Source organism: Atractosteus spatula, chromosome 27, assembly GCF_055471065.1.
Source record: "Atractosteus spatula isolate fAtrSpa1 chromosome 27, fAtrSpa1.hap1, whole genome shotgun sequence".
NCBI lineage: Eukaryota > Metazoa > Chordata > Actinopteri > Semionotiformes > Lepisosteidae > Atractosteus > Atractosteus spatula.
The window spans coordinates 4,810,211-4,837,710 of NC_142732.1; the positions used below are offsets into that span (position 1 = coordinate 4,810,211).

The following is a 27,500-nucleotide window of genomic DNA, read 5'->3' on the forward strand; positions in this document are numbered from 1 at the left end:
CTCCTCTAGTTGAGGCAGGCTCATCCCCTGCAGTGTGCAGGAACAGTGCAGAGAGCAAAATGAATGACTTCTCAGAACTCTCACATTTATCACCAGCAGTTCCTGTAAGAACTGGTTTGAACCAATTAATGAGGAAGTGAGTCGTGCTTGTGTCATCACTGGCTAAAAAAGAAACTCCCTCCCCTCTTGCAAAAAAGGAAAAAAAAAAAGGCGGTCTGTTCGAATAAGACAGCCCATATTAGGAAACCCTTTGTACAATTCTGTCCAGAAAAAAAAAGAATGCACTGGCACATTTGAAGAGCCCATCCCCTCCTAGTCAGGAGTTAGTGATTAATCGCAGAGCAAATACAACTCTATGGAAATTCTCTGTTTTGCACTTCATAGCCCCTGTATAATTTCCATTGTTAACGACACTGCTTAGGCTTTGTGGATCTATGTCCAAAAGACATGTCTGAAACCCGATTTAAGTGGCAGGACAGCGTTAGGAGCAACATATTGGCACTTATTGTAATCTGTTCTGTTATCTGCCATTGTTAAGGAGTCCTTCCCCAGCAATCACCTTTAATTCTACAGCCAGAAAGAGCAAAGTGCCCTCGTGATTTGCATTTACAACAGTTAAGTTCCATATAATTCTGAAAAAAGACACCAGCAACCACCATCATGAAATGAAGGGGACAACAATGGAACTGTAAAATAGACACCAAGACTGTGGAGTTTTTTTTGGACAGCTAACACATTTAGGAATGACAACCTTGCTTTAAACTGTATAAAATATAAAGCATATCCATTATGGATGCTGGATTTGACAGACTACCTATTAAACTGATTTTCTACAGTTTCCTCCCCTATTATCTATCACAATGGCTAAACTAGTTTTAATGATCAAAGACACCAAAGCTTCCGATATATTTTTGTGTGATTTGATGCTACCTCGTCACCAGCCTTTTTCTTAAAAAAAAAGACAAAAAGAAAAAAGACTTAAGCAACAGGCTTGGTGTAAAAGCTAACAGAGTTTCGTCCACGAGTCACAACTCACAAGCCATGAGAACTCGGTCCTGAAATGAGTCGTCTTTCTGAGCAACGGCGAGTCACAGCTGAAGCGGCGCAGACAAGTCCGAAAACAGCCTACTCCTTCTGACACAACCTGAGAAGGTTTTTCTTCACACAAAACCACTGGTACTACAGACTAGTGTGTGTAAGGTAACATTTACGCTTTAGTCAGAAAAAGAAGTCATTAGCAAACCGATGATTCGGCTTTTCTTCGTGTACAGAATTCCACAGTTTCCTCCTGGCGGCTCTTTATTCTCTCCCAAACAGTCCACATTTTAGGGATCAAGCAACACTTTAAAAGATAGAGAAGGAATTGTGAAGTGACTGCAAAAATAAATTAAGGGCTTTATTCAAAGGACTAAACCTCTAGGTCTTTTTTCACAGTCTTTCTCAAAGCCAAAAACCTTTACCCTCCTGTACCCAGCAAAAGTCAACACAGCCAAAACAAAATGTACATTTTCTTTCCAAAATGGACAAATCCAAGTTCCCTTTTTTCAGAACTGCCAGGTAATAAAGAATAAATTAATTTTAACACTTAATTTTAATTTGAATGTACTGAAGAGCTGAGATAACAACTGCAGATTTAATTGTTAAACCTGCACAGAGTGATTCATAATAAAGCCACTCTCAGTATAGCCTCCAAAAAATGCTGTAAAAAGGAACCAAGAGAGAAGAGTTTCACGGTGCATTAACAAAGACCCATATTAAAAACAGCGCTTTTCCACACAGACGAAAACTTGATATTTGCAACCAAAATCTTAAAACAAGAAAAAAAAAAAGTCAGACACCAAGGCAAAATTGCTCTATATATATTATATAAATATAAGTCTTTAGCTTATAATTGTGTGTTTGTAGATATATTTAATTATTTGGATTTAACAGAAAAATAACTTAAATGTGGATATACAGCATACTTAAAAATATTTTTGAACACCTCATCCTTTGAGTGTCCAATTTTTCTTGTGTCCAAAATTTCTTCGTAAATCTATAGTGATTTATTTAAATTTGACTTTTGTATTATTTTTTCTCAAAAGTAAAAAAATTGAAGTGCATTAAATCTGGGATTTTAATTTAAAAATGCAGTGCTTACTCTTTGATTCACTTAGGTGCAAAGTTATTTTTGTAGCAGAACAATACATTAGTTACAGGAAGCAGGTTTTACTAGTTTTCTTTTTTAAATGCACCTTTCAATTTGAGGATTTTTGTGGTTTTTAATTTGTTTAACAAATGTATACTTTTTATTCATTTCATTATTTTGCTTTGAACTGTTTCAACTCTCCAAGTATTTTTTCTTGTCCATTTAAAATACTTCTTACATTATTCACTACTAACACAACTAAAACATTTTGTAGACATCATCACTATATAACTATACTATTATCATAACTATAAAGTGAAAACAAAAACAGTCAAAGTAATTTTTTTTATTCCAGCCTATGTTGGATGAAGGTGTCTTTTAGAGAATTTAATTTAAACACTGCAGTATACAATACTGCACAAAAATCAAGCTATTCAGTACAAAGTTAGGTGCCAGATGGAGTCTTTAAAATGTTTTAAATGAAAAATTTAATAATTTTGAATACAAAACCCTTGCATGGCAGACAAGTTAGTAGTTTTTTAAACCATCAATGCACAGCAAACTCTTACCTTACAATCACCTTGTCAATACATTGTGTTACGGTAAAACAGACTTCAGGTTTTAGAGGAAAACAATTGATCTTCTTTAATTAAAATCCATGACGCACACTGAGCGACCCCCCCTCCCTTTAATTCTTTGTATTCCTTCTTCGACAACACTGCATTTGAAAATTCAACAAAGGCCATTCAAATTTTGTGTAGGTGTCTATGTACCGTCATTCCTTAATACTGTATCTCTGTGCAAAAACAACTCACAAGGGATTTATTGTCATTTAATTTTTTGGAGGGATTGTTGTTGATTAAACTCAATGTTGATCACATTCAGTGACATTTAAGGAAGAAAATGAGCCTAAAAAACTCAGGAAAGAAAATACCACTTCTGGTATTATTGTCTGTATGATCTACATAGATCATTTGACTAGTTAGGTTTTTAGGTTTTCAACTCTATATTTAAAAATCTGAAGTTCAATAACTATGATGTACAACTGTATAATTAGGCAGATCAACTGACCAAACTGAAATCATTATAAATCAACTAGAAGCAACAAAAATGAATTGAAATGCAGTCCTGTACATTACAGTTTTTCTACAGTCAACCAGTGAATACTTACAGGTTATTTTTACAAACTGAGAAAGACAAGACAAAAATGGGTGAAAGTAAGTGCAAAACTGTGAAAGACTACAGGTTTTAATTTTGTCCATTTGTGGTCTTATCTCTTCTTGTAATAAACTACATTACTCCAAACGATCAAATTCCAGGGGACACAATTTCTCCTTTTCCACAAGGTACTCCATATGGAACCAAGCAGTAGGTTAGATCAGATGTTGGAAAGCCAAATACATTTACCAAGACTCTCTGTGAGCGCAAGAATGGGATATTTCATGCCACAAATATATTTAAATATCCTACCAGATAAACGGAAAGCATGAATTTGTGTGTTATCGCTATATTTTAGATTTACTTTTCCTTCAAGTTCAAAACCTTCAAGACTGGAAAAAAAAAACTTGCTCTTGCACCATAAAGAACAAAAACCTGGTGGTGGATCCTTAACCATTATAGATTAAGCAACCAGGAGAAAGCACCCTAAAGAAATAAAAAATACAAACACGAAAAACAGCATGATTTCGTCTGTATGGCGAGCTTTGTGGCACGCTCTAAGAAAAAGAACAACAGCTGAAAGTCTAAGCAGATGAGTGGATGAGTAATTCAATTTGTTCAATGAATAAATAGGCCAGACAGAGTGAGGGGCTCTACTTTGCTGAGCTGCTTCTCCATTATCTCACAATAGATCATCCTGTTTCCTTGAAATGTCACCATCATCATCATCATCACCAGCTCTAGAGGAGACCATGTCTAGCGGTGCTGAGAATCAATAAGGGGGTGACTCAGAAATTGGGAGGGGGGGGGGGGGGCGGCAGAAGTGCCTAATGCTGTTGAGGGAGTCTCATCTCCCAGGCCTGAACGCCACCAGAGGCTGACACATCCCTTCCTTCTGTCCACCTCCTGCTTCAAACACAAAAGGATAAATTCACAACAAACTAAAAATGATTCACTCGATTCCCTCACCCCCCCCCCTCCCCAAAAATAAAAATAAAAGTTTGGGTGAAAGAAAACATGGTGACGCATCTGAAGCCACGATCCCTCATGGCAAAAAGCGAAAAAACAAACAAACTCAATAGATGACCGTGTCAGTTCTCAAAACAAATGTACGCGCGCAATTTCTGCAATTCTGATAAGCGGATATCTGTTTTTCAGCAGCAGTTTGTATCGAAGCCCTTCTGTGCAGACTAGGACCACAGAAAGCTGATAAAAGTGAATGGCATGGCAGAGATTTCCAATCAAACTGCAGAATTGCAGCAAAGAGGAAACACAACTACAATTTAAAAAAAAAAACGGCCACCACAGCGTGCTCATTTTGGAGGGAATTTTTTTTTGCTTTAACTGAAGATCTAGTCATGGGGGCAGGAGTTTAAATTTAAAAATATACAATTTAAACATCCCCCCTCCTCTCACAAACACACACTCCCTTTACCCTTCCTTTCAGTCCCTGAAAAAAGGAAACTGTGCAGTTTTTTAAATGGTTAAATTTTTTTGCAGACATCTAAACAGGCTTCAACGGTTAGTATTTTAATGAGCTGTCATTTCCTGTTACAGATAAAAGATTCTCACATTATTTAACCATTCATTTCCTTGAGACCAAATTCCATTCATGATGAGTCAGAATGGACCTTAGACTTTTGTCTCAATCAAACTAACCGCACACATTGAGCCACCTCTGTACAAGACTGCCATTTACAGTAGCTAACCAGCACATGAACTGCCATCCCTCCTTCATAAAGCACTAGAAACTGCAAGCAAGTCTTCTGCACGTTTACAAGTTATCCCATGCAGTCAATTATGTTGAAAGATCTGTCTGCTACTTCTGAATTCAGATAAACTGAATAAAAGAAGATAAAAGAAGAGAAGAGAAGAGAAGCCCCCAATTATGTTACATGGGAGAGAATAAACTAAACAGCTTGCTTCTCCTTGTCTCACATTTGCTCCTAATTAAGACAAAATCAAAGCAATGTGTCAGCACTTTCAAATCGCCCATCTAAACGAGGTGATTCCATCAGGACAGTGTCTCGGTGATGAAAACAAAATGGGAAACTTTCAGACAATGAAAAGGAAATGACTGATGTAATAAATGAATAAATATTCCATTCATTACGGAGGAAGAAAAGGACAACCTCCTTCATGGTCAAAAAAGACATTTTCATATATATATATATCATTTATCATTGGTACAGAAGAGCAGAAGCATTTCAGAAATCGTAAGCACGTAAGATATAAGCACTCCATAATAATCACCATGGCCTCGTAGTATACTACCAAATGTACTTAAAAAACAGATGTTATTCATCTCTTGATTGCTGGAAGAGTTAATAAAACTCAAGAGTCACTTAGAACAAGGCGAACACTCATTTACTTCAAGATTGCTAAGTGACACCCATTGACAACCAAAAAGTGCAAAAAAAATAAAGTAACAATTGATCACCTCTAACATGTAGGGTGAGGGAACAAATACTCAACTTTACAATAATCTATACAGAACAGAATTCTAGGGAATAGCCAACAGGCTTCTCTGTCTTGATAGTCTGTGAACAAGCAACAGATATAAAGGGACCATATGAAATTGAATATAACATTTTCAGAAGGAATTCATCATAAAAGATTAATTCTAAAATTGCAGGCAATACACACTCAAGTTCATTTGTACAACTCCTTTTAGCCTTGAACACAGAAGACAAGTAATACAAACTGGACATGTGGACAAGTATGTATAAAACCAAGGCACTGGGAGCCAGGAAGAAGCCATGCTGTCAAACCTTGTATACTGGTCTTATTTCTAAAGCCATTGTGTCACTCTTGTAAATACACATTCTGTAACAGTGGGTTAAGGTTTTGACTCCGGACAGAAAACAACAAGTAAGCCTATTTTACTAAGAAAAATCAAATAGTCAAAGTCAACCCAATGGCCTCTTTTTAAGTCAGGGAAAACTGAACAGGAGGTGCTTCTATACACAAAGAGGTGTGGGAGTGTGGTACAAGCTACCCAGGCATGCTGAAGAAGTCCTTACCCTGGTTTCTTTTTAAAGAAATGGCTTAATGAAATCCCGAGCTTCATTAGCTACTAGCAACTAAAGGAGCTAGATGGGTTGTAACCCCTCATCTTTTATGAAAATAAAATGTCTTTATATCTGTTAGCGCTTTCACACGAAATGAAAGGTAAATTGCTTTCAGGCTTGAAAACTGACAAATTAAAATGTAAAGGGGAAAAAAGTCAAATATCAATACAAATATCTGTTATGTCTCTCATAGATCAAACAAGAACGATAGGCAGGGATGCGGGTATATTGATTGGCAGAAAGAGGAAATGTCTTCTCGGGAAAAATTAAATTGTGAAGGATTAGTAGTTTGATATAAGAACTATTCGCAGGATCTTGTCACTTTATACCCAAGAAAATACTTCTCCCTACAGGAAAAAGACATGAGACACAATAGTCGGTGCTCTGTGAAAACAGAATATACACAAGAACTAAAGCCCGCCTCAAAATGTTTTACTAATGTCAACCACACATTAATAAAACAATGCCAAACTAAAAAAGTAGATTTATCAAAATCAGCTTAACCTGGGACATGATAGGTAGCATCATCAGAGTCTGATTTTTGTGTAGTCAGAATACACATTGTACATTTTATGCCTTTTCATGATCACTGTTATCCCAACAGATAAAAATACCTTTATGTTTTGTATATATATAAAATATGACCATCTTGACCAAGTATGTTCCCTACAGATGTTAAAAACATAGAACAACATAATAGACTTCCTTCCTGCTCCTTCTGTAGTCCCACAGTACGAATGTGCTGGTGCTTACAACACACAGCATACTGTAAACTATACCAAACCAAACTACAACTTAAAAAACAGATTCCAAATTAAACTCTGAGTCTTGGCCAAGCTCTGAACACACTGTGGAATGGTACATTAATGTTTAATGTACCACACTGGAAGTCTACAATTCTGGAAGTAAACAGGGTGAAGTAAATAATACCAAAATAAAATGAGGTAAAATTGGACCTCAGGGGTTATTCTTTGCATGCTGCTGGTTTTATCCAGGCTTGCTTCCCCCTGCCTCCCAGTATGCCATGATCTTTTTGTTAATCAGGATTCCTCCCTATGACTTCATCGCATAAACATGACTACCGTCTCGGATACAACTCTCCAAACCAGGGAGTAAATCACATCTCAATTTTTAGCCATCTGTCTGCACAGGCAGACTCAGACTGCATTGCTTAAAAAAAAAGAATTAAACAAAAGGGGGGGGAAAAAAAGAGATGAGGTCATTTTTGGAAGTGGTTCTTATCTTTGCAGGTCTGCTGGGACGGCCAGCCAAACACTACCCTTTGGTGCCCACTGCCAGGGGTGGGTGTGCCGGCTGTGCCAGCCGGTTATTATTTCAGTTATTTCCCAGTCATATTAAATATAATCTCCAGGTTCTACTAAAATCCTTGGCCATTCGGTGCTAGGAGCAGTTACTGGACTCTTCGGACGCTGAACTGTGCAGGGAGAGAGAGTCGGTCTAATTTAAAATCTAATTTGTGATTAAGCTTTGACACGCACATGTTTCTGGAATGATAAGCCACGTTACTACAGAAAGAACAATCGCAAAAAGAACGACTTCCTCACAAACAACTTGAGAGTGTCCAAAAGGATATGAGTGAGAAGAGGCCATTTCTCTCCTAAGAGGTCATCCGGTCAGTCCTCAGTGTCTTAGCGATCGAAGAACCTTTTTGAGACTGTTTTGGACACATCCGTATGAATCAGCATCCGCAACAGTTTTCCTAGCTATTGTAAAAAGCCTGCTTCTCCTAAACCCCCTTCCACATTGCACAATACTGAAATAAATAACATTTTTGATGAGTACCCAGTCCTCGCTCACACTTTCTTGTATGAACTTGGATTCGGATCAACGGTATGGGTCCATTATTCTCCACATAACTGTTCTAAAACAGTACATCAGGATTTACAGCTCTCATATTCAATATTTACAATAGTCCTGCAGGACCTAAAGGGAGTGTCTGTAAACAGAAGACACAGACCTGTCTGTGCATTAAAGGATAATATCTGAAGAGAAAATGTTTTTTTTTCAGTCTTTTAGAACCTTGTAAAGGTTCACTATTTGCAAAGCAAAGCTGTAGTTTACTACAAAACAAATTAGCTACAAGAATCTACATGAACTGGTATTTTGATTTGCTAATTGGTTTCAGTGAGAATACTAACAAGAAACCTATCAGATGCCAATAAATGCTACATAACAAGAATGTCATAGGAATAAAGAACACACCTGAGATCTAGACCATGCTCAATTTCACAACCGATCCCGTAAACCAGAATCTACAGTATATACAGTGTTGGGTGAAAATCTGCACACGCTTTGCAAACAGCCTGGTGTTGCCACAAATGACTGTGAGTGAAAGTTCCCGCTTTCGATAGTGAGAAGAGCTTGATTCAAAGAGGCACAGAAACAGAAGCAGTGCAGTGACGCTTGCACCTTGTCCTTCCAAATGCACATCACAGGTTTTACTGCCTTGAGTACACTCTTTCTAAAACCAAAATGCTAAACTGACAAACTATTTTCAGGTAGTAATAATTTATTTCTTGCCTACAGAATTTTTGTAGTGCTCGAACACTTTTTGTGGATATTTTTTATTACATTTTTAAATCGAAGAACTCGAAAAACAGATTTTTTGAAACCTGAAATTGAAAAACAATGGGGACCTGCTCACAATTCAGGAAAGACTTTCCTAAAATACTGTTCACTAATTTACTCAGCAAATAACACAGCAGTTAAACGGGTAAAAAGAAAACATACACACATGCTTTTTGCATATTCATTAATACATTTAATCTTATAAAAAGTATCATAAATCCTTAGTTGTTTGGCAATTGGTTTACTCACATTTTAATAAAGCCTCATATTCCATCACATCTTATTTTACACTTTTATCTGTAAAAGAACTACGCTTAGCAGAAAATGATCGAATCCTATTCAGAACAGTTTTCTGATGAAACCTAACTTTAATCTAGTCAAAGTATCAATCTACTGTAGTTTTAAAACAAACCCAAGTCAATCTCTACTGTAACCCAATAATGCCAAACTTTACATTAGAACTACTGTCCCCCAGAGTGCGAGAATTACATAAACAGAGCATAATGATTTCTTTTCTGTATTTTTCAAACACATTCTACATACGGAGGAGAAGCAGTGTGCCTGCCCTATCCTGGTATGCCTTATGTCTTCTCATGCTCAATTCCCTCAACTTAAAAAAAAGAAATAAATCATGTTGGAATTCCAGGTGTTTTAAAAGACTTCTACCATTAACACTTTACAAGTCTTTCTTCAGAAAATACTGAGAGAAATTCGCTTTAGATCAAAATGCTTGGAATAGCATCATGATTGTCATCTGTTTTTTCAGCCACTGGATTCCTTAACCAGAAAGACTAGATGACTGACCCAAAAGCCCCCTGCTACCTTATTTTTTGGGAAAATACTCTTATTCACTATAACACACCCCTAGAATAGAAAACACGAGAACAAATCAGGTACTGTAGTTGCAATCATAGCACATAACTGTACATAAAGCACATAACTAACAATCAAATTATTTAAGGAGGAACATAAATATCTCTAAATTGCTCTATTTAAAGCTATTTAAAGTATAAATAACCAAATAACACCATTTGTTTCCAGGTAACAGATTTTAAACAAACTGCTTTATCTTCTTTATGATTCTGTGCAGCATGAGCACGTGTATATTTTAATATTTTCAGACATTTCATCGACAGGCATGTAACAAATTTAATAGTGTGACAAATAAGGCTGGAACCCACACTGGTCACTATGGGCCCTGCCGCAGAACACTAGGAGGGAGGCTTAAGTCCCTTCACATAGTAAATGATCAGTCAATTGAAGATAATTATATAGATGCTACTTTTTTAATGTCAAGATCCCAACAATGAGGTCATGGGTTTTGATAGTTTTATGTGAAAAATGGAGAGAGAAAATATCATTCAGATTCATAACAATGCATTTGGGAGTTCATCAGTCATCTTTCCAATATATTTTAAATTCTATATCTGTGCAGAAAAATTCATCTGGTTTTCAGAGGTGCAAAATCAAATTTCAGCAGATTTTTTTTCCAGTTTTCACACTAAAGCCATCATGCCTTTTTCCTTTGAAAGCCAAACAGTTCTGCATGGCTTCCTTGCAGTGGACTATATCCTGGTTACCAGAGCTCTCTCTGGGTGATTTTTGGGAAAACGGTCAAAATTGAGACACGGGACAGAAAACACAAATGTGTCAGAGATGAATAACACAGGAGGCGACCAAAAATGTATCATTTTCATTAGCCGAAACAATGGGACAAAAGAAAGGTGTGAAAACAGACGAGACATTTTGCCTGGCTCATCTGTCTGGCTAAAAACCATATTAAAAGAAAAACATTTTAAAAGCACTGTACTGAATTTACAGTTCATGTAATTCCTTTTCACCCTCAATCATTTTCTCCTTATTATTGGTTTATTACATCTTTATGAATCACCACTGGTAGAATACTTAGGAAATATTACTTTTCATAGAGAAGTAATATTATTTTAAAAATCTACACTGTTTTAAAACAGAAATATACACAGCGGAACCCAGCCTGCCCCTCTGTCTTTAAACCACTGCTTCGATTGTCCACAAACACTCAAACCGACATAACTGACAAGTAAAACCTATAGTATTTATTTTTACAAATACCTTGCAGTATATCTACAGTCATGGCAGGCCTAAAACAGAAATTGATCATTTTAAATCACTTTGGAATTTGAAACTGAGAAGGCGGCAAACTCATTTAAAGCTTTCTTCAGTAAACATTATTTATAATACTGTTTTTGCATATTGTATGTACTCTGCTCTCCAAAGGGACCACACCCCATTTTGCTATAGACTGTGTATTCACACAGTCTTATTCCTCAATGTCCCACAAACTAATGGATTTCCACTGTACATAGGTACTCCATCAATATGAACTCTCAAAAGATCAAACTTAAGACATTAAAGAAGTTACGGTAAAAATTCAACTTAACAATCAATGTTTTTTTTTTTACTTTGGTTCAAACAAAATAAAAAATTAGCAATAATTTTTTTTGTGATTTATTGGTCTCCTAGCTCCTTCCTAAAACAGATGCTTTTCATTTCAGCCAGGTCAAAAAGGTATTAGATTTTACTCAAAGTCATCTTTGTGCAAAAATGAAAGTGCTATTCCTGAGACTATTTTTCCAATAGCTTATTCAGTCATTTTTCCACTGCGCTCTGAGCAAAAATTGGTCTAAAATTCCACGCCAATGACAGAATTCCAATATCTCTTCATTTAAAAAACATAAATTTAGTTAATGGGAGTCATTCGCTTACATTTCTTTGAGAAGGCTGAAGCATTTGTACAGGCTGACAGTCAGATTGGACCAGAGAGCAAACCATTTTTTAACTTGAGGATGCAGAAATAAGTAAGGAGAACTGCTGAAATAAATAACCTGTAAAATATATGATAGACTACAGATGTTGGAAAAAATATTACAAATTGTATTCCTTTCCTTCCCATTCATATCCAAGAGGTCAGTCCTAAGGAACAGAATAGACCTTATTATTATGCATGTTAACAAAATCTAAAATAGTCTCCTTTGTTTAGAATAAACCCCTTTGCCATAATTTTAATAGGAAATGTGCTAGTAAAGAACTTTGCAAACAAGTCACCAGAGTTGACCAAATAAAGCAGCAAAGAAACGCTTATTTATTAATTTACAAACAGGATAATCCTCCTCAACATGCAATGTCCTGAAACGGTGTTAAGAACGGTGGCCAGAAAATCACCGTTCATATTCATTTCTCTTTTCTAAAAAAATAAGAGAATTAGCATTTTAAGTGGAAACCAGAAGCTTTCTTATTACAGTTGACTGTAAGCCACTGTCATAAAGGTCTCACTGTCTATGTTTTCTGAGAATCACTTTAAATTCCCTTAATATATTAAAAATAAAACCTTATTAAATTTCCTGAGAGGACAAAAATGTAACAGACTGCCATCCACTCTAAATGCCCACAAAAATGTTCTTAACTCATCCAAAGCCATACAATAGAGATCATCATTTTTTTAAATAGATATTTTTGGAATACTTTGGCAGTGTACTTTAGAAAAATATTGCTTACCATTAAAACTAAAAACAAGACTCCTGGTGACTTATTACCAGAAGTTGACTTTTACCATATAATTACTAATACAATGTAATATCTCCTGTTTTAAATATATATCTGATGCAACTTTATGCAGATTAGACTGTTTAAAAGATTCAATGACTAAGGAAAGAATCTCTGACAGGTTGTGAAGGCAGAGATATATGTGTTAAGGCAGGAATGATGATTGTGTCAGAAGTGAGCAGGGTGAAGGGCAAAACAGCTTTATTTCTAAATACAAAAAATTACACATTAATTTTCACACCAGGATTCTTTTGATTGAATGCTGAATGCAATTAAAGTTGAGAAATGGTTAAGGCAAAATAATGTGGTTTAACTTGAATGATCCGAGATTAATTGAATCTCCTTTTCAGGACCGGCAAAGCAGTTTTAATAATTTACTTTACCACATCCATCAGATCCAGAAAAAAAAAGGTTATTTTCCAAGATCCTTTGAGTAAGAGTTTGCTAGTGAGTGATGCAGATTTTTTAAAAAATATTTAAAAGAATGTGCAGAGGAAAATTAAACTATTTTAATATCCGTTTCAGGATGATGATCTTTTGGATCCATAGAGATTTCTTCCTGCTGATGTGAACAGAGGCTTGTGACAGGCCTGTGTCATGACTGGTGAAATAACCGCAGAGGTGAGCCGTTAGCCTGACATGGGGAAGCGCTTTAATCTGGTAACATGCACCTGGAAATTGGAATAAACGGCATCATATAACTCCGAATTAACAAAATGCCCCTAAAAATGTTCATCTGCTAGATTCAAGTCTGGTGAATGTCAATGTTCCCTCTAATTTTTTAAAGGCCCGTGTGCGCAGAACAATTTCAAGTTGTGTAAATTTTTTCCCCAGTGACAAAAACGTGTGCGCACTAAATTGGGTGTATGTAAAACTGTAAACCTGAAATTATTTTTTGTAAATATAGTCATTCTCACAGAAGCATAGAGATCCAAAAGACCGTTACAGAGTGATTCAACGAGCCCAGGCATAGAGACTGAGTGTCGAGTGAGCATGAGCACTGAGCTTCGAAACTACGAGAGCATAGATATCAATGATCAAGTAGCAATAATAATGCACACAGCCAAGCTGGGCCTCTCGCAGCCAGTCTCATGTGGTCAATTTAGCAATTTTCAATTGACGCCATTGTTTGTTTTATCATCATCATATTTTGGAGGGAATTTAATTTTTTGTGCGCAGTTCAATTCCCTATGTGTGCTGATTTCATAACGTGTGTGCGTGCGCACACGCGCACAGCTTAGAGGGTGAACGTAAAAGAGAGGCCTTTGTCCTGTTTAGCAGTCACAGCATTCTGAAATATGCTTATAGCACAAAAAAATTACGACTGAATGTTTAAACATCGCCTTTTCTCCTCCTTTGTGTCGGCTGTGATGACATTTAGAATCATCTTGCTTAGGGTGTGACAATTGACTGTGCACGTTTCTTATTCATACACATAGCTACGGGAAAGCAATCACGATGATGTCAAGTGGCAGGCCTGCAGTTCCAATGACACAAAGATAGTACTGGTGTGCTCATAAAAACCCAAAGATGGAGGCTCCAAGTGGCTTTTTAAACGGATATGGAGCTAACAAAAACAGAGTGCTAATTCTGTCCTATAACAATCCCTGTGAAAGGGTTTACAGTAGTACAGCAGTACGGACTGCTTATTTGTTTTATGTGCTCTTTGGTGAATCAGTTTTTATTAATTTTAAATTGCTTCCAATTTTATGAAGTTTATGATTCAAAACAGTAATCCACTCAGAAAAATGTCATTACTTGTTTTATGGAGGTGTGTGGTGTGAACTACAGTTTGGCAAAAACTGTACTTTCCCCTCCTATATAAAAAGATGATTTATGAACACGGCGTGTATGTTATAAAACGGAATATAAAAGGAAATTTTTTTTGCTGCGGCTGTAGTTCTCAAGCATCCATTTGAGGTCCTAAATTATCCATCATCAGTCACGCAATGGGGTTTTTAAAAACAAGACAAAGACTCACTCCATTATAAAAGAATACAAAGTAAATACCATTTTAGTTCCGAGACATTTGTTAATGCCTTTCCTTTAGATCTATATTTTGACTTGTTAAAGCAGGAATGTGATTACTGCTTAAAATTCGAATTTCTACTACCCTGGACAAAGAGCACATTAATGACAATGTTCTCTCTGCTTACTCCTCCATCTTCTGAACTGCAAACAACTGCACGTTTTGGGAATCATTAACATTAAAAAAAACAAAGACGATACATTTTGTGCGCAAAAGGGACAAAATCTGCTACACACCAGACGTATGGAACGTACGACAAAAACAAAAGAACAATAAATAGAATAGAAAAATAGAGCTGCAAAAAAATAATTTGGCTAAAAAAATTACAAGCAGAAAAATGAATAATAAATAAAAGACCATTTCTCTGTTGTGAACTATTATATCTCTTTTGAAAAGCCAACATTTACATACAGTAATACGATCTCACACTGTACGTCTGTGGATTTAGTTACTGAGTTTTCCGACTGTAATGCAACACAGTTTATCATTAAAAGAAAGCTTCTTCTTATTAAAAGAAATACATTCATCGTCCCCCTTGTAGTGAGCACTAGGATCCACGATCACCAGGTGGAGTAAACTTTGAGAATACAGGGCAAAAGTCATTTCTTAGAAACTAGTTAGCAAGAAACGTTCAACTAAAACCAATACTGGGACAAGGACTGTATCTTGCTCCATTTTATTTGAAGGATAAAAGAAGGATGGAGATACGAGTTACAGGTTTTAAATGTGGATACATTCTTACGTTGTTGTCTTCCTTCCACTAAAAGATATTATACCTTATAAAAAATGCCTTGATTTGTAGATAAAGAATAAATACAATTTAATGGGAATAAAAAAATGAGAATTTCTTCTTTTATTGAAGGAAAACCAAATGTGTTCTGATCTTAACCCACCTCTGCTGCATTTTGCAAAATTCGTGGTAGCTTTGAACGCAGAGGGTCTTTGGGCAGGAAACAGGCGGTTAAAAACACGTCAAAGGGGGAATTTAAAAACCGGGTTCTGACAAAAACAGAAACTTTTCTTTTTTTAAGATCTCCAAAACCAACAAACACACATGGCTGGCTCAACAAGAGCATGAACATAATTTATTTTTATACCACAGGTTTTCACTATTACATGCCTCTCTTGGCAACAGCCGCAAACTTGAAATTTTGCAAAATTGTTAAAAAATTGTTTTTTTTATTTTACACTAAGAGGTGTGGATGTACGGAACAAACGATCAGGACGTGCTCTTGAACATAGTGCATTGAATGTCTTCAGTCAGACACTATCAGCAGCCAAACACCAAACATGCAAGAATGGCCAAATTCTCTTGTCTTTAATCAATACTAAAAAAATGCACAAAAAGACACTTTTTAGTTTTTCTATACATGTTGTACTTGTGGCTGTATATAAAACACATAAAACAGTGGTTACTAGTTATAGGGCTTCACTGGACTGATACATTCCAAACAGTAAAAAAAATTTTTTCCCCACAAAACAGATTTTGCAACAGGACATGTCTGCAGACAATTACCAGACCTTCAGTGTTGCTGTTGTTAAGTCTAATATTGGAAATCCCACCAACTGAGATTTCACAGATCAGCAGATCAGATGATACCGGGCCCATGTCACTCATGATGGATTTTACTCTGTGTGCTCATATAAAAAAAACAATCTGACATTATAAATAAGAGAGGAAGAGAAAAGTTTTAAAAATCCCGTATCATTAACATGCAGGGGCAGGGGAATGAGAAACAATGCAGATGTGGCATGAAGTACAGACACTATCCATCCATTTTTAACCCCTTCTTTCAATTCAGGGTCACAGGGGCAGGGTACACCCTGGATGGGACACCAGTCTATCGCAGGGCAGAGCAGAGACATGAACGCACACCTAGGGCCAATTTTCCCAGCAGCCTATTAATCTACCAGCTTGTGGGCTGTGGGAGGAAACCAGAGCAAACACAGGGAGAACACACACACTTCCAACAGAAAACACCCCAGGTGTGTAATTGAACCCAGGCGAGGCAGCGACGCTAACCACTATGCCATTATGTCACCAATACAGACACTAATCTGGTTCAAATGTAATAGCCTGATCTTTGCATGCTCTCGAGAGCAGGTGATAAGGCTGTTTCCTACTGTAGTGTAACCCACCAAGACGTTTAAGATCTAATCCCCTACTACTGCCACAACCACAGCACCTGCTGTGAGATCTATGGCTACTACTACCTCTGCTACTACTTGTATGGCTACTACATCTTCTCAAACTGTGAAACACAATAACTCGCAGTTTCCTGAACTTTAAGACAGTAGTATTTCTTGAGATGAATCAAGCCACAAACCACATACCAGAGGCACTGACGCAAAGAGATGCATCTATGACTCCCTGCCAGTACTTTATCAAAATTCTCACACATCAGTGGCCTGGAGAAAAAGTCATGCTCCTAGCACCTTTCAGTGAAGGCTACATTGTATTTTCCCATGGTGAGTGCCCAGATGCTTAAAGCAATTAGCCTGTGACATGTGACCATTGTTACCTTGCAACACTAAGCTGCAGGTGAAGGAGGGCTGCTCCAGTTTTCTGCTTGCTACACACCTCCATGAACCTGCTCTGGGCCTCGTGGCACACAGACTAGACAGCTATACGGCCATCATGTAGTCACTTCACACTGGTCTGATACACGTTCATCAGCTGCAGAAAAACACAGACTGATTCGTAGCCTAAAAAGGGCTCATGCCCTCACCCCAGGCCCGGTTTAGATCCCTGGGGCCGTGAAAAGAGCTGAATGAACCCAAGGCCTCTCAGTCTCAGTCAGCCTTTTGGCAAGTCCATGAGAAAATGGAAGCTTACTAAAATACAAGGAAGCAAAACCTGAAATAATTTCATATATTGGCATATAAAGAAACATTTAATCTATTTCAAATTGCTTTACATTTAATATATCACTTAGAAATCTGTATAAAAATGCCTTGGGTATGCTTTACCTAGTTGTGATTTTTTTTCTGGCTCCCAGAAGTGGTTTATTTTCTGAATTAATTATTCAGTTTCTAACTTAAGCATCATCTTCTCAATTGCGATGTGTTGGACTGCAGCACCTGCGGTCCCTTCACTTCACTGTCTTGCACTACTGAAACAAAAGTCTGTCACACAGAATGACTACCTTACAGACTGCACCACTTTTCTTTATCAATATGCCTCTGCCTGTGTGTAAGTTATTTATATTAATAAAATCCCCACCTATGGAATTCACAAGAGAAAACTAGGTGGATTTGGATGTGTAGTCAAAACCGAGAACAGGAGGAACTTTTTTACCCAAAGGGTGGTGGGAGCGTGGAACAAGCTACCCAGCCATGTTGTTGAACTCAATACTCTGGTTTCTTTGAAAAAATGACAGGAGGAGACCCTCTGATCAAGTTATTACCAACGACCAATTGGGCTAGATCCTCGACATTTGTAACCTTCTTCATTTATTAAGGTGAGCAACACAGTCCATTTAAATAGTGTTATAAAAACTGCACAGAAGAAAACCATTTATAGGAAGATCTAGCCTGTATTCACATATTTCTCATTAAGAAATATAAATTGAAACTTGGCTGTGCCGAGTAGCACTCGCTACTGTTGCAAATTCACACTGTATGCACAGTAAGCCAGCGCACTGGGGGCAAACACATGCCCAATTCGCCACAGAAACTAGCCAACACTATTCTGGACTCTGGAAGGAAGTATTGTTGGACTCTGGAAGTTCTACTTTGGACTTCTTCATATCGCTCCTTCTGTGACACTCTCCAGCTATGCCTCTTCTCAGACATCTTAGATTTCCCAGAGTGCACTGTAAAACGAACTAGGGACACCCTAGCGACGTAAAGACAGATACAGCCATCTTAACACTACATCTTTCTGCAGACCGACGTAACACCACACTAAGCCTTTGGTATTAGTCCATCTTAATGCAACTGGCCCACTGGCCTTAAGATACTACAAAATGAAGGACTGAGGGAGCATGAAGCCTACTCCAGCTCTTAGTTAAATACCAGAACAAATCTCATGTTTCTCAGACACAATAGTAAGATCTTCGTGCAGTCAACCTACTGCCCAGAGTTGGGAGAAGACAGCCCTTACTATGTGTTTTGATGGAGAACTCAAAGCTACAGAGAGGGGGGAGAAGCTTTTTTTTTGCCTTCATCATTTCCAATTAACACTTTCGTGTCAGAGGGCCGCCCACCTTGTTTTTCTTTTCCATTTCTCAGTGCACATATTACTCAGTGGTTAAATTACTCACCCGATTAGGGACACCATCTGCTCCACTATGTGCTTGCTAAACGTTATTATAACAAACAGTTTCTGTGGGAAGAGGAAAAAAAAAGTATGCAGTCAGAAGTAGTCAAGGGAAATGAAACAATAAATGTATGATTATTAATACTCCACCTAAACCCAGGCTTACTGTCCAAACGGGGGCAGAAAAGCAATTGACAGACTGAGCATCTGTGATTGGATTTGAAAGGACCTTTCATTTACCCCATGACACATGCACAGCAGCTCTTCTGCACAACCCCCCCCTCCCCCACCACTTCAGCTGTTCCAAACTCAAGTAACAACCCCCCGGTTGTCCATCCCAATACCCCATACAGACATAAAGAAAATCAATGACACGGTATGAAATCACAGTCCACTTTAGTTTTGTGAGACACCTCTTGCCCTAGCCGCCTGCAAAAATAAACACAGTTTAAAGACATACACAAACTCCCCATTTGTCTGGAATTCGATTAGTCATGAGCTCGAGGTTTCAGACTGACAAACGAGTTAGGAGTCACTCTTGAGTATGTTGTGGACTGTTTGCCTCAGTGTATTCACAAACGAGAGTACCAACGCCTCATCATGAGGAAGCAATCCACTCAACAGCAACATCATTGCAAGAAACGCAGCCAGGCCTCATGAAAGTGAAGAGATTTGTTTCCCAATCACTACTGCTCAGGGTTTTGTCTCTTGATCACAGACTCAGCATTAGAATGAAGAATAAAGAAGAGTTCTTAAAATCGAACAAATATATTTTTCTGCTGTTCCCTTCTGCTGTGTGTTGATGCATCCCTCTAATGCAGGAGACCATGTCCTTTTATTATTGCAACCTGAGGTCATGTGATGTCATGTTAGAGAAGAAATCATTAATCCAGTCCAGTGGTGGCTTGTAAGGAGAGACACGCTTATTTAAAGAATTGTCTGATTATTTATGACTTTATACACAATGTTATTAAAACAAAGCAAAAAACTATCGAACTATGTTAACTGCAAAGTTGCATTCTTTGTCTTTTCCACTTAATCAGTCTTGTTTGTTTGGCATCTATGGTGGGTGAGGGGAAAAATGTCTTCATCAGATGAACCGACAGCACATTCTAACAGATTAATTGTTAGCAAGTGGTATTTTAATCAATATATGCTACTACAAGGTAAAGGATTTATGTATCCCTATATCAAAATAAAGATTCACACATCAGCCCACGAACCCTGTCAAAACCATGACAGCTGTGAAACTCTTCCTTGTTCTGAGTTAAATTTTTCAGTGGGCTTCTTTTTCATGAGTGGCCGCAACTGAAAACATTGCAGAATGAATGTTAAGCCAAGAAACCTATTCTGATAATTAACAAATATTCAACAGAGTATTCTCCATTTAAATAAAATGTGTTTACAGGTAAGTAACCTCAAAATTCCCATTAAAATAACCTGCGTTTTACCTCAGGAGCTGTGACTGATAGTGGTTACAGACAGAAGCACTGGCAACCCTCATTTTCCAGTGTTATTCACATATGGACACAATGCAAAAACATTTTAATTAAGCTACGCTTGTTTGACAGTGATAGCTCTTGCATGTTCATGAACATAACCAGCAAAATCGTAGTGATCATTTCTTGAAAATTAACTCATGGGGAAAAAAGGTGTGTGAACACTTATTTCTGCTGATTTACAAGACATACTCATTATTACCAAAATCGTGCAGCAAAATTCCTGGAAAATGGTACTAAGATAAATATATAATTAATAATAATTACTTATAATTAAACAGGTAAAGGTTAAGTACACACTGATAAACAAATACAAAATATTTTTAATAATAGAGCTCTTTACTCTAAACTCATAATTTAATGGTAACACTGAACCACCAGTGCATATGTGCTTTGAGGTAATACAAGACACAATCTCTGAAAACCTGACAAACCTGTAAGGAATTAGTTCCATGAGATCAGCTGAAGGAGAATGGCAATATTTTCAGCATTATAACTAGCTTCAATCCAGCTCTACCTGTAATGAATATGACAGACCCGCTGTATGACCCTTTTGATTTTTTATATCTTTGTCAGTAAATCACAGATATTTAGAATACATTTTAATTTCTCCCTTCCTCTCACTTTTACACTGACTGTGTGGACAATAATCGAACAAAGGTGTCTGATCTATTTAGGAGTTTGACAATCGATTTACATTATGCATGCTTCATAGTAAAAGAAACCTTGAAAACCCTTATGAAAGGACAAAGAACATCGCCTGTGGCTTTGTTATAGGAAAGCAAGGCTGCAACCAATCACTTCTCACGTAAAATAATAACTCTATCAGATATGTGTCATGCCTGGTAATCATATTTTGTGATCAATATTTTTATTCAATTTCCCAACAGATTAAATATCTTAATACAAAAGAAAACCTAATTAAAACAAATATCCATGTGACAACCAACATCACAGTAAACAATTTACAATTACACAGTATACACGGTCATACAATTTCACCCAAAGCTCATATAATACTAGTTCAACCCACATGAATATAGAATACGCTATATGTGTATTTAGTTTTTTAAGAAACGAGTGTACTTCTAATAGCTGCGGACAACCCTTCCCTAAACTGGATCATTTTAGAATTTGCCTATTTATTTTTTGGATACTTAGTAATGATTAAAAGTGGATTTATAGAAAACACTACTAAATATGTCTTAGCAGCTTATTCATATGCAAGCTCTGTACTCATATATGCAAATATGTTGGCATATACCATTTGTGCTCACATATGCAAATGCATCATTCTTTAAAAATACTTTAAAGTTATGAGGACACATTAATAATCATGACCCTTTAAAAGCTATTTTATTAAGTAAATGTGTGTTTTGGTGATATTTTATGTTTGAAATGCCTCACAAAACAAACATTTGTACTTCATTCATAAAACTGTCAAGTACAATGATAATGAAGTATCTTATCTGGTGGAGACGTCTTTTAGGTGTTATTACAGCTTTCTCGGCCAATTAGAAGTGAAACAGAAAAGCGACATGTAAGCATTTTATGTAAATTCCACTCCTATTTCTCCTCGAGATAAAATTTGTTTAAGTCCTTTCGTTTGAAAAGAGATATGTTCCAGATTGCGTAACGCGAACAGTGAAAAATACTTTAATGAAACAGAAGTGCGTCACTTTCACAAAAGGCACATTGTCTATATATTCACTCACCTGTATCCCAGATCAAATACAATTGTGAAAGACTACTCAGGAGTTAACTAAGTATTAAATACCCACACAAGGACAAAATGGTGCTCTCAAAGCACAGGGCTTTGCTTCTGTCAATACAGTTAAATGTAAATCTTACCTGGGAAATTCTATTAATATATTTAATTTACTATTCTGTCTTCAGTATTTTTCTAAGATGTGCAACATAGTTATTGAGGATATTCGAAAAGCATATAAGGCATTGAGTTTTAGAATATGAAATAAGTGATTTTCAACAAAAAAGTACTAGCACGCTTATCTTAATTCTTACAGATATCAGAACTGCCTTGAAGACAAGACGATACTACAAAGGCAGATTCAGAAGCCATTTTTGAGCTGTGAGGTTTTTTCAGAGCGGAATATACTGTTCTTTGTTGTTTGTTTCCTACTCAAAGAGCACCACACCTAACACCCAGCACAGAAGCTGGTACCCCTGGGACTAAAGGCGTAAAACATTTCAAGTATAATTCAGGCTAGATTTTCTTAGAACTATGATCTCCCAACTAATTTGTTCATTTAATACAGCACATCTTATTTTCTTTATGCGTTTTATATATATCCTTCTTGTTTCTTTTTATGATACCACGCGTCTGGCAAAATCATTATCTACACATCACTGCATGTACTTTGGGCAATACCAGGTCTTTGTTTAATGTTGATACACAGGTGTGATCAAACTTGTTCTGATGCTTCACTGAAGGCAGATCGTTTGTCATAGGCTACCTGTAAGGTAAAAGCTAAAGACAAAGGTGTGTACTGATGCAAGAATTCCAGGTCCACCTTAATAAGAGGGCATTTTTTTCTTCGACTTATTTAAGGAAAAGGCTTTTCCTTGGAAGTATATCGAGTTTTGTTATTAGGATTACAAAGTACTCCTATGGTGTTAATCGGAGTCTCTCCTATTATACTGTCTGCATTTCCCTTTAAAGAGTACTAAGAGAGGCACATTAATTTATGTATTTAAGATCGCTCATTTGACATTGTGTGATTTTTTTGGTTCAAACCAAGATTCAAGTATCATCTTGTTGCTTACCTAGACTGCAGGAGTCAGATTAAGCCAAATAAGTTTTTGTCGTCCTGTTTCTGCTGAACCCTTATGCACACTGTGTATGCAAGAGCTTATAAAATGGACGCCTTAGGAAACAGAACTGTTTCCTAAAATGGCCACTCACTCAGGAGACAGGGGATCAAATTGGAAACTGCCAGGATGAGCAAGTAAGTTACATTATTAGTCAGAACTAGACCCTCTGAAGCAGTAATTATTAATGATCAATTTAGTTGGTTGAAGAATAAAAGCAAACTTTTCAATATTATTCACAGAAACCATCACTATTTCTGTAATATCTAAGTACGGGGGGGGTTTACAGAAAATGAAATCCTGCTGATCTATTGTATACGATTACACCACTAAACAGCACCGTTAGAATAAAATTACATCATTAAAATTTTAATAGTGTATCCAAGCATAGCAAGAGCTTTGTTAACAAAGTGCAGACCACCTAGGTCTTTTTTAGTAACATGTGAAGGAAGAGTTTCAGGCACAGAAATGTTCACAACCCAAACTCCTCTTACCTGGATGTGCATTTTTATGATGGCTTTGCCAATCAGAGTCGCCCCAAAGAATGTCCAGAAAGGAACCAGGAAGTGACCACATGTTATTCCGGCCAGGTCAAACAGAGGATTTGGAATCTGTAAAACAGTTATTGATCACATTGATTGCTCTGATAATTATATATCAGTTAGATGTTTACAAAGAACATTCATGGCAACAACAGACAAGATTCACGCAGAATTAAACAGCAATAGCTATTAAATAGCAATAGTCTTGCAACAGTTTGAGAAAAATAATTCAACCTTCTAATAGCAGTTCCCCAGCTTAACAACTGATAACTCGATCAAATGTGTTTTCAAAATAATCTAAATGTTTCAGACCATTATTGTAACTTTAAATACGGGAAGCATCATTTATCCTATATGTAGTTTAACAATTTATATTTTCAACAGTTTTATCAGAAAGATGGACACTATTATTTCATATCCTCAGCAAATATTATGAAATACTCCATTATTTTGTCTTAATTTGTTTTTAACATACAGAAAAGGATTATCTTAGAAGGTCATCAAACTTCTATTTTAACAATCAATCTAGAAAAAAAGCATGTTAGAGCAAATTACAATATGCTTTCTTAACCCTTAAAAACTGGCAAGTAAATCTGAATTATGCCAATTCATGACTAAGTGTAATATGTTTTAAAACATTTTGCTTTGTTCACAGCTGAAGTTTCTTCACTCTTCTTCATACTTTGACATTTCTGTGACAGTATTAAGCTTCCCATTCAATTTACAGTTATAATTACTACAGATATTTAAACATGCCTATAAAAAGTATGTTTTCCAATAAAAATAAGAATAAAAGTGTTATATTTCGGTTAACTGCAGACAGTGGGAAGTATAATACGAATTTAAACCACTCACAGACAAGTATATAAAAATGTTCAGTATGACGGAACAGTGTGCAGTCATCACTGTCTTAAACTGCCTCTCTAAAAGTATATTTTCACCTTCAATGGGAAATTAAAATGCTGGTAAAATTATGAATTCAACAAATAAACCAACATTTATATGTTCAGTAAAATTAACATATTAATGTGAAGTACAGAACTTACTGAGGCACAAGCTAGTATCCCAAAAAACCCAACTTTCTGAATCATGTTTTGAACGGCTAACTTCGCTCTGGTGGCAAAGTCCTGAAAGACAAAAAGACGCGCTTAAAACTCAACATTCTGAAAATCAGGAGAATTTAAAAAAACATAAAATATTCCCACTTCCTTCTATCTTTGTATTATTCTAACTGCATTTTTAAGAATCTTTTTAAAACAAAAGGTCATGTTTCAGGACCTAATTATAAGCTTTTAAAAATGGCATGATAAAATGTCTATCTTTGAATTTAGAAAAAAAAACATTTATGCACAACTAATGAAAAGTTAAATATTTTACACAATTGTGACATTTTTAAACATAAGGTTTTTGCATATAAAGCATAGAACATGAGACCATGGAGCATACCAGATTACTGAACAGATTTTAGAAATGTCTAAATATACAGTATTTCAATAACTTCTGACTATACCTCCTCCTCAAGTCAATTAAATCCTACATTCTAAATATAACAAATATTTTAAGTTGACTGAAAGATTTTAAAATTGTTAAAGTTAAAATTGTTATTTTGTTTCCTTATTTTAGTTGGAATTTAACATCTTAGTGTCATAAATTATCAAAAATGTTAAGGCACAAAAATGTTCTCCAATTTCAAATGTTTTGTTTAAAACTTTACGATTTGAAAACTTACATGCCTTTTTTTACTATGTATAAATGGAAACAAAATATAATTTACACTTTCCCAGATAACACAAGGTTTAATTCAAAGTTGAAAATAATTATATCCACTATTTGCAGCAAATTTAGAAAACTAATTCTCAGTAGAAAATAAAGAGGTTTGTTAACTATCAGTACATTTGCATAAAACTAAAATAAAATTATTTAGAAAAAAATATTTAAAGCATTTTCCTCAGCTTCTACAAGTCCTTATTTTCGTGATTTAAAGATTTACATGATTTGTTTTATGTTTTAAACTTGACATATAAAACACAGGTTAGGAAAATTAGACAAATTAACGGGAAACTGCTCAAAGCAAAAAAAATCATTCCTCATAATGTGTGGACTTTGAAAACGAAAAAAATTAAGAGGCAGATATATATTTGATTGGAACTATTTCTTGAAATTATGAAAATTTAATTTCACACTGTTCGATTTCTTGAAAGTTATTACAATCATTACAAAAAAATGTGACTGAACTTTGAAATCAGCTGTTTTCTCAACAAAACTAGGCTCTTCTTTAATTTATCTAAAGGAATGCATGTAATGTTTTATCTGTGACAAAATTCACAAAGTGCTTTGGTGTTTGAATTTTTTAATTCATCAAGAAAATTATTAGTTAAGCTCCTAAGCACTGTTAAATATTTCTTTATACAACAATGCAAAAAATGAGAAGAAAGATTTTGGATCTTACGAAATCCAAAGGAAAGGACACATCAAAATTAAAATTCTGAACTTTCCAAAAGTGAAGACATTTAGAAAGACAGCTGTTGCAAAATAAAGTACTCAGAACCACTATTCAATGCTTCACTATTTTTTAACAAAAAAATCATGCAAATATAAACTACAGATATTTTACATATCTGTTACATCAGATATAAACTACACTCTTTTAAGTTGTTTTTCTGCATTCAGTTCTATTTAAATTTCCCAGCATAAAACCGACATGGTGTGAAATTCTAACGTCCTGTTAGAAAAGGAAAAAAAAATACATATATTCTATTTCACACACATGCTATTAAACTGATAGTACAAGACACACAGTTTTGTTAAAGAAAAAAAACAAGTCAGGTAAGCTCAAACGTCACTCATTCACTGGAATTTCCTTATCTCAGGGAGCAACGCAAAGGAACATGATGTTCAGAGCAAAAACAACCAACAAAGACAAGTACTGTAGGTCTGTCCCGACAGAAACACACTCATAAACAAAACCCTGGTCATTCCCAAAAGCCCAACTTAAATCAGCTTATAGATTTTTGTTTTTTACTTGGTTTTCATTGGTTTGATTTACATCTATAACATTTCACATTTTCAGTGGGACCTCAACTTTCCACACTCTAAAACAATTCTACATTTATCTGTAGTGTCACAAAATATATTTTAAGAATTAGTTTGGTAACGTGGGGGGTATCGATACTCATTTAGAAAAATGACATCAAAGCCAAAAAAGGTGTGGCCGTTCCTAAGCTTCAATGGTTGTGAAGGAAAACTCAGTTATATCTTTGTGTACGCTTGTCATAAATTAATATACACTAAGCAAACGTAACAGATTGTAGGCTCCTTATGAAAACGACCTTGTACTGTAAATAAAGAATTACAAGAGTCCTCCAAAAGGGAAACAAAACTGCTTCATCATGCTTTGAGCCACACCTTGTGCCTGTTTCACAATACTAAACCCATTGGATCACGCGGAAGCTTGTATTAACCCCTTCGAATGTGTCTATCCGAGCAGCTTAAAAGAAACTGAAAATGATTATTGAAAACATCTGTGTAATGCCAATGATAATAATAACAACAACAACAACAATAATAATGATACAGAAGAGAACTTCCTAATATTTGAATAGGAGGATACTGATTCTATTGTCAAAGCTTTTTAAAAGCACACAGCATAATAGACTGACCTTGAATTTGAATGGAATACAGTACATTTTCCTCATAACATTCAAAAAATAGTTCATCAGGCATTATTTTCATCTCCCCATTACATGCTGACACAGATGAGTAATTTTGTAATAGTCTCTAAAAATTCCATGTTTAACAGTTTAGTTTTTAAA

General features: G+C 35.9%; 1 protein-coding gene across 3 annotated transcripts in view; it reads right to left on the reverse strand.

The window, feature by feature from the left end:
• The window catches only part of vmp1 (vacuole membrane protein 1), a 69,609-nt gene that overhangs the window by 2,457 nt on the left and 39,652 nt on the right, over nucleotides 1–27,500 (reverse strand). For all 3 annotated transcript variants that reach the window (XM_088906763.1, XM_088906762.1, XM_088906764.1), the window contains exons 8-10: nucleotides 24,735–24,815; nucleotides 23,641–23,757; nucleotides 18,823–18,884 (exon numbers count right to left, since the gene is read on the reverse strand). In XM_088906763.1, coding sequence (XP_088762889.1) covers nucleotides 18,823–18,884; nucleotides 23,641–23,757; nucleotides 24,735–24,815 — 260 coding nt within the window. The remainder of the gene's footprint in view (nucleotides 1–18,822; nucleotides 18,885–23,640; nucleotides 23,758–24,734; nucleotides 24,816–27,500) is intronic.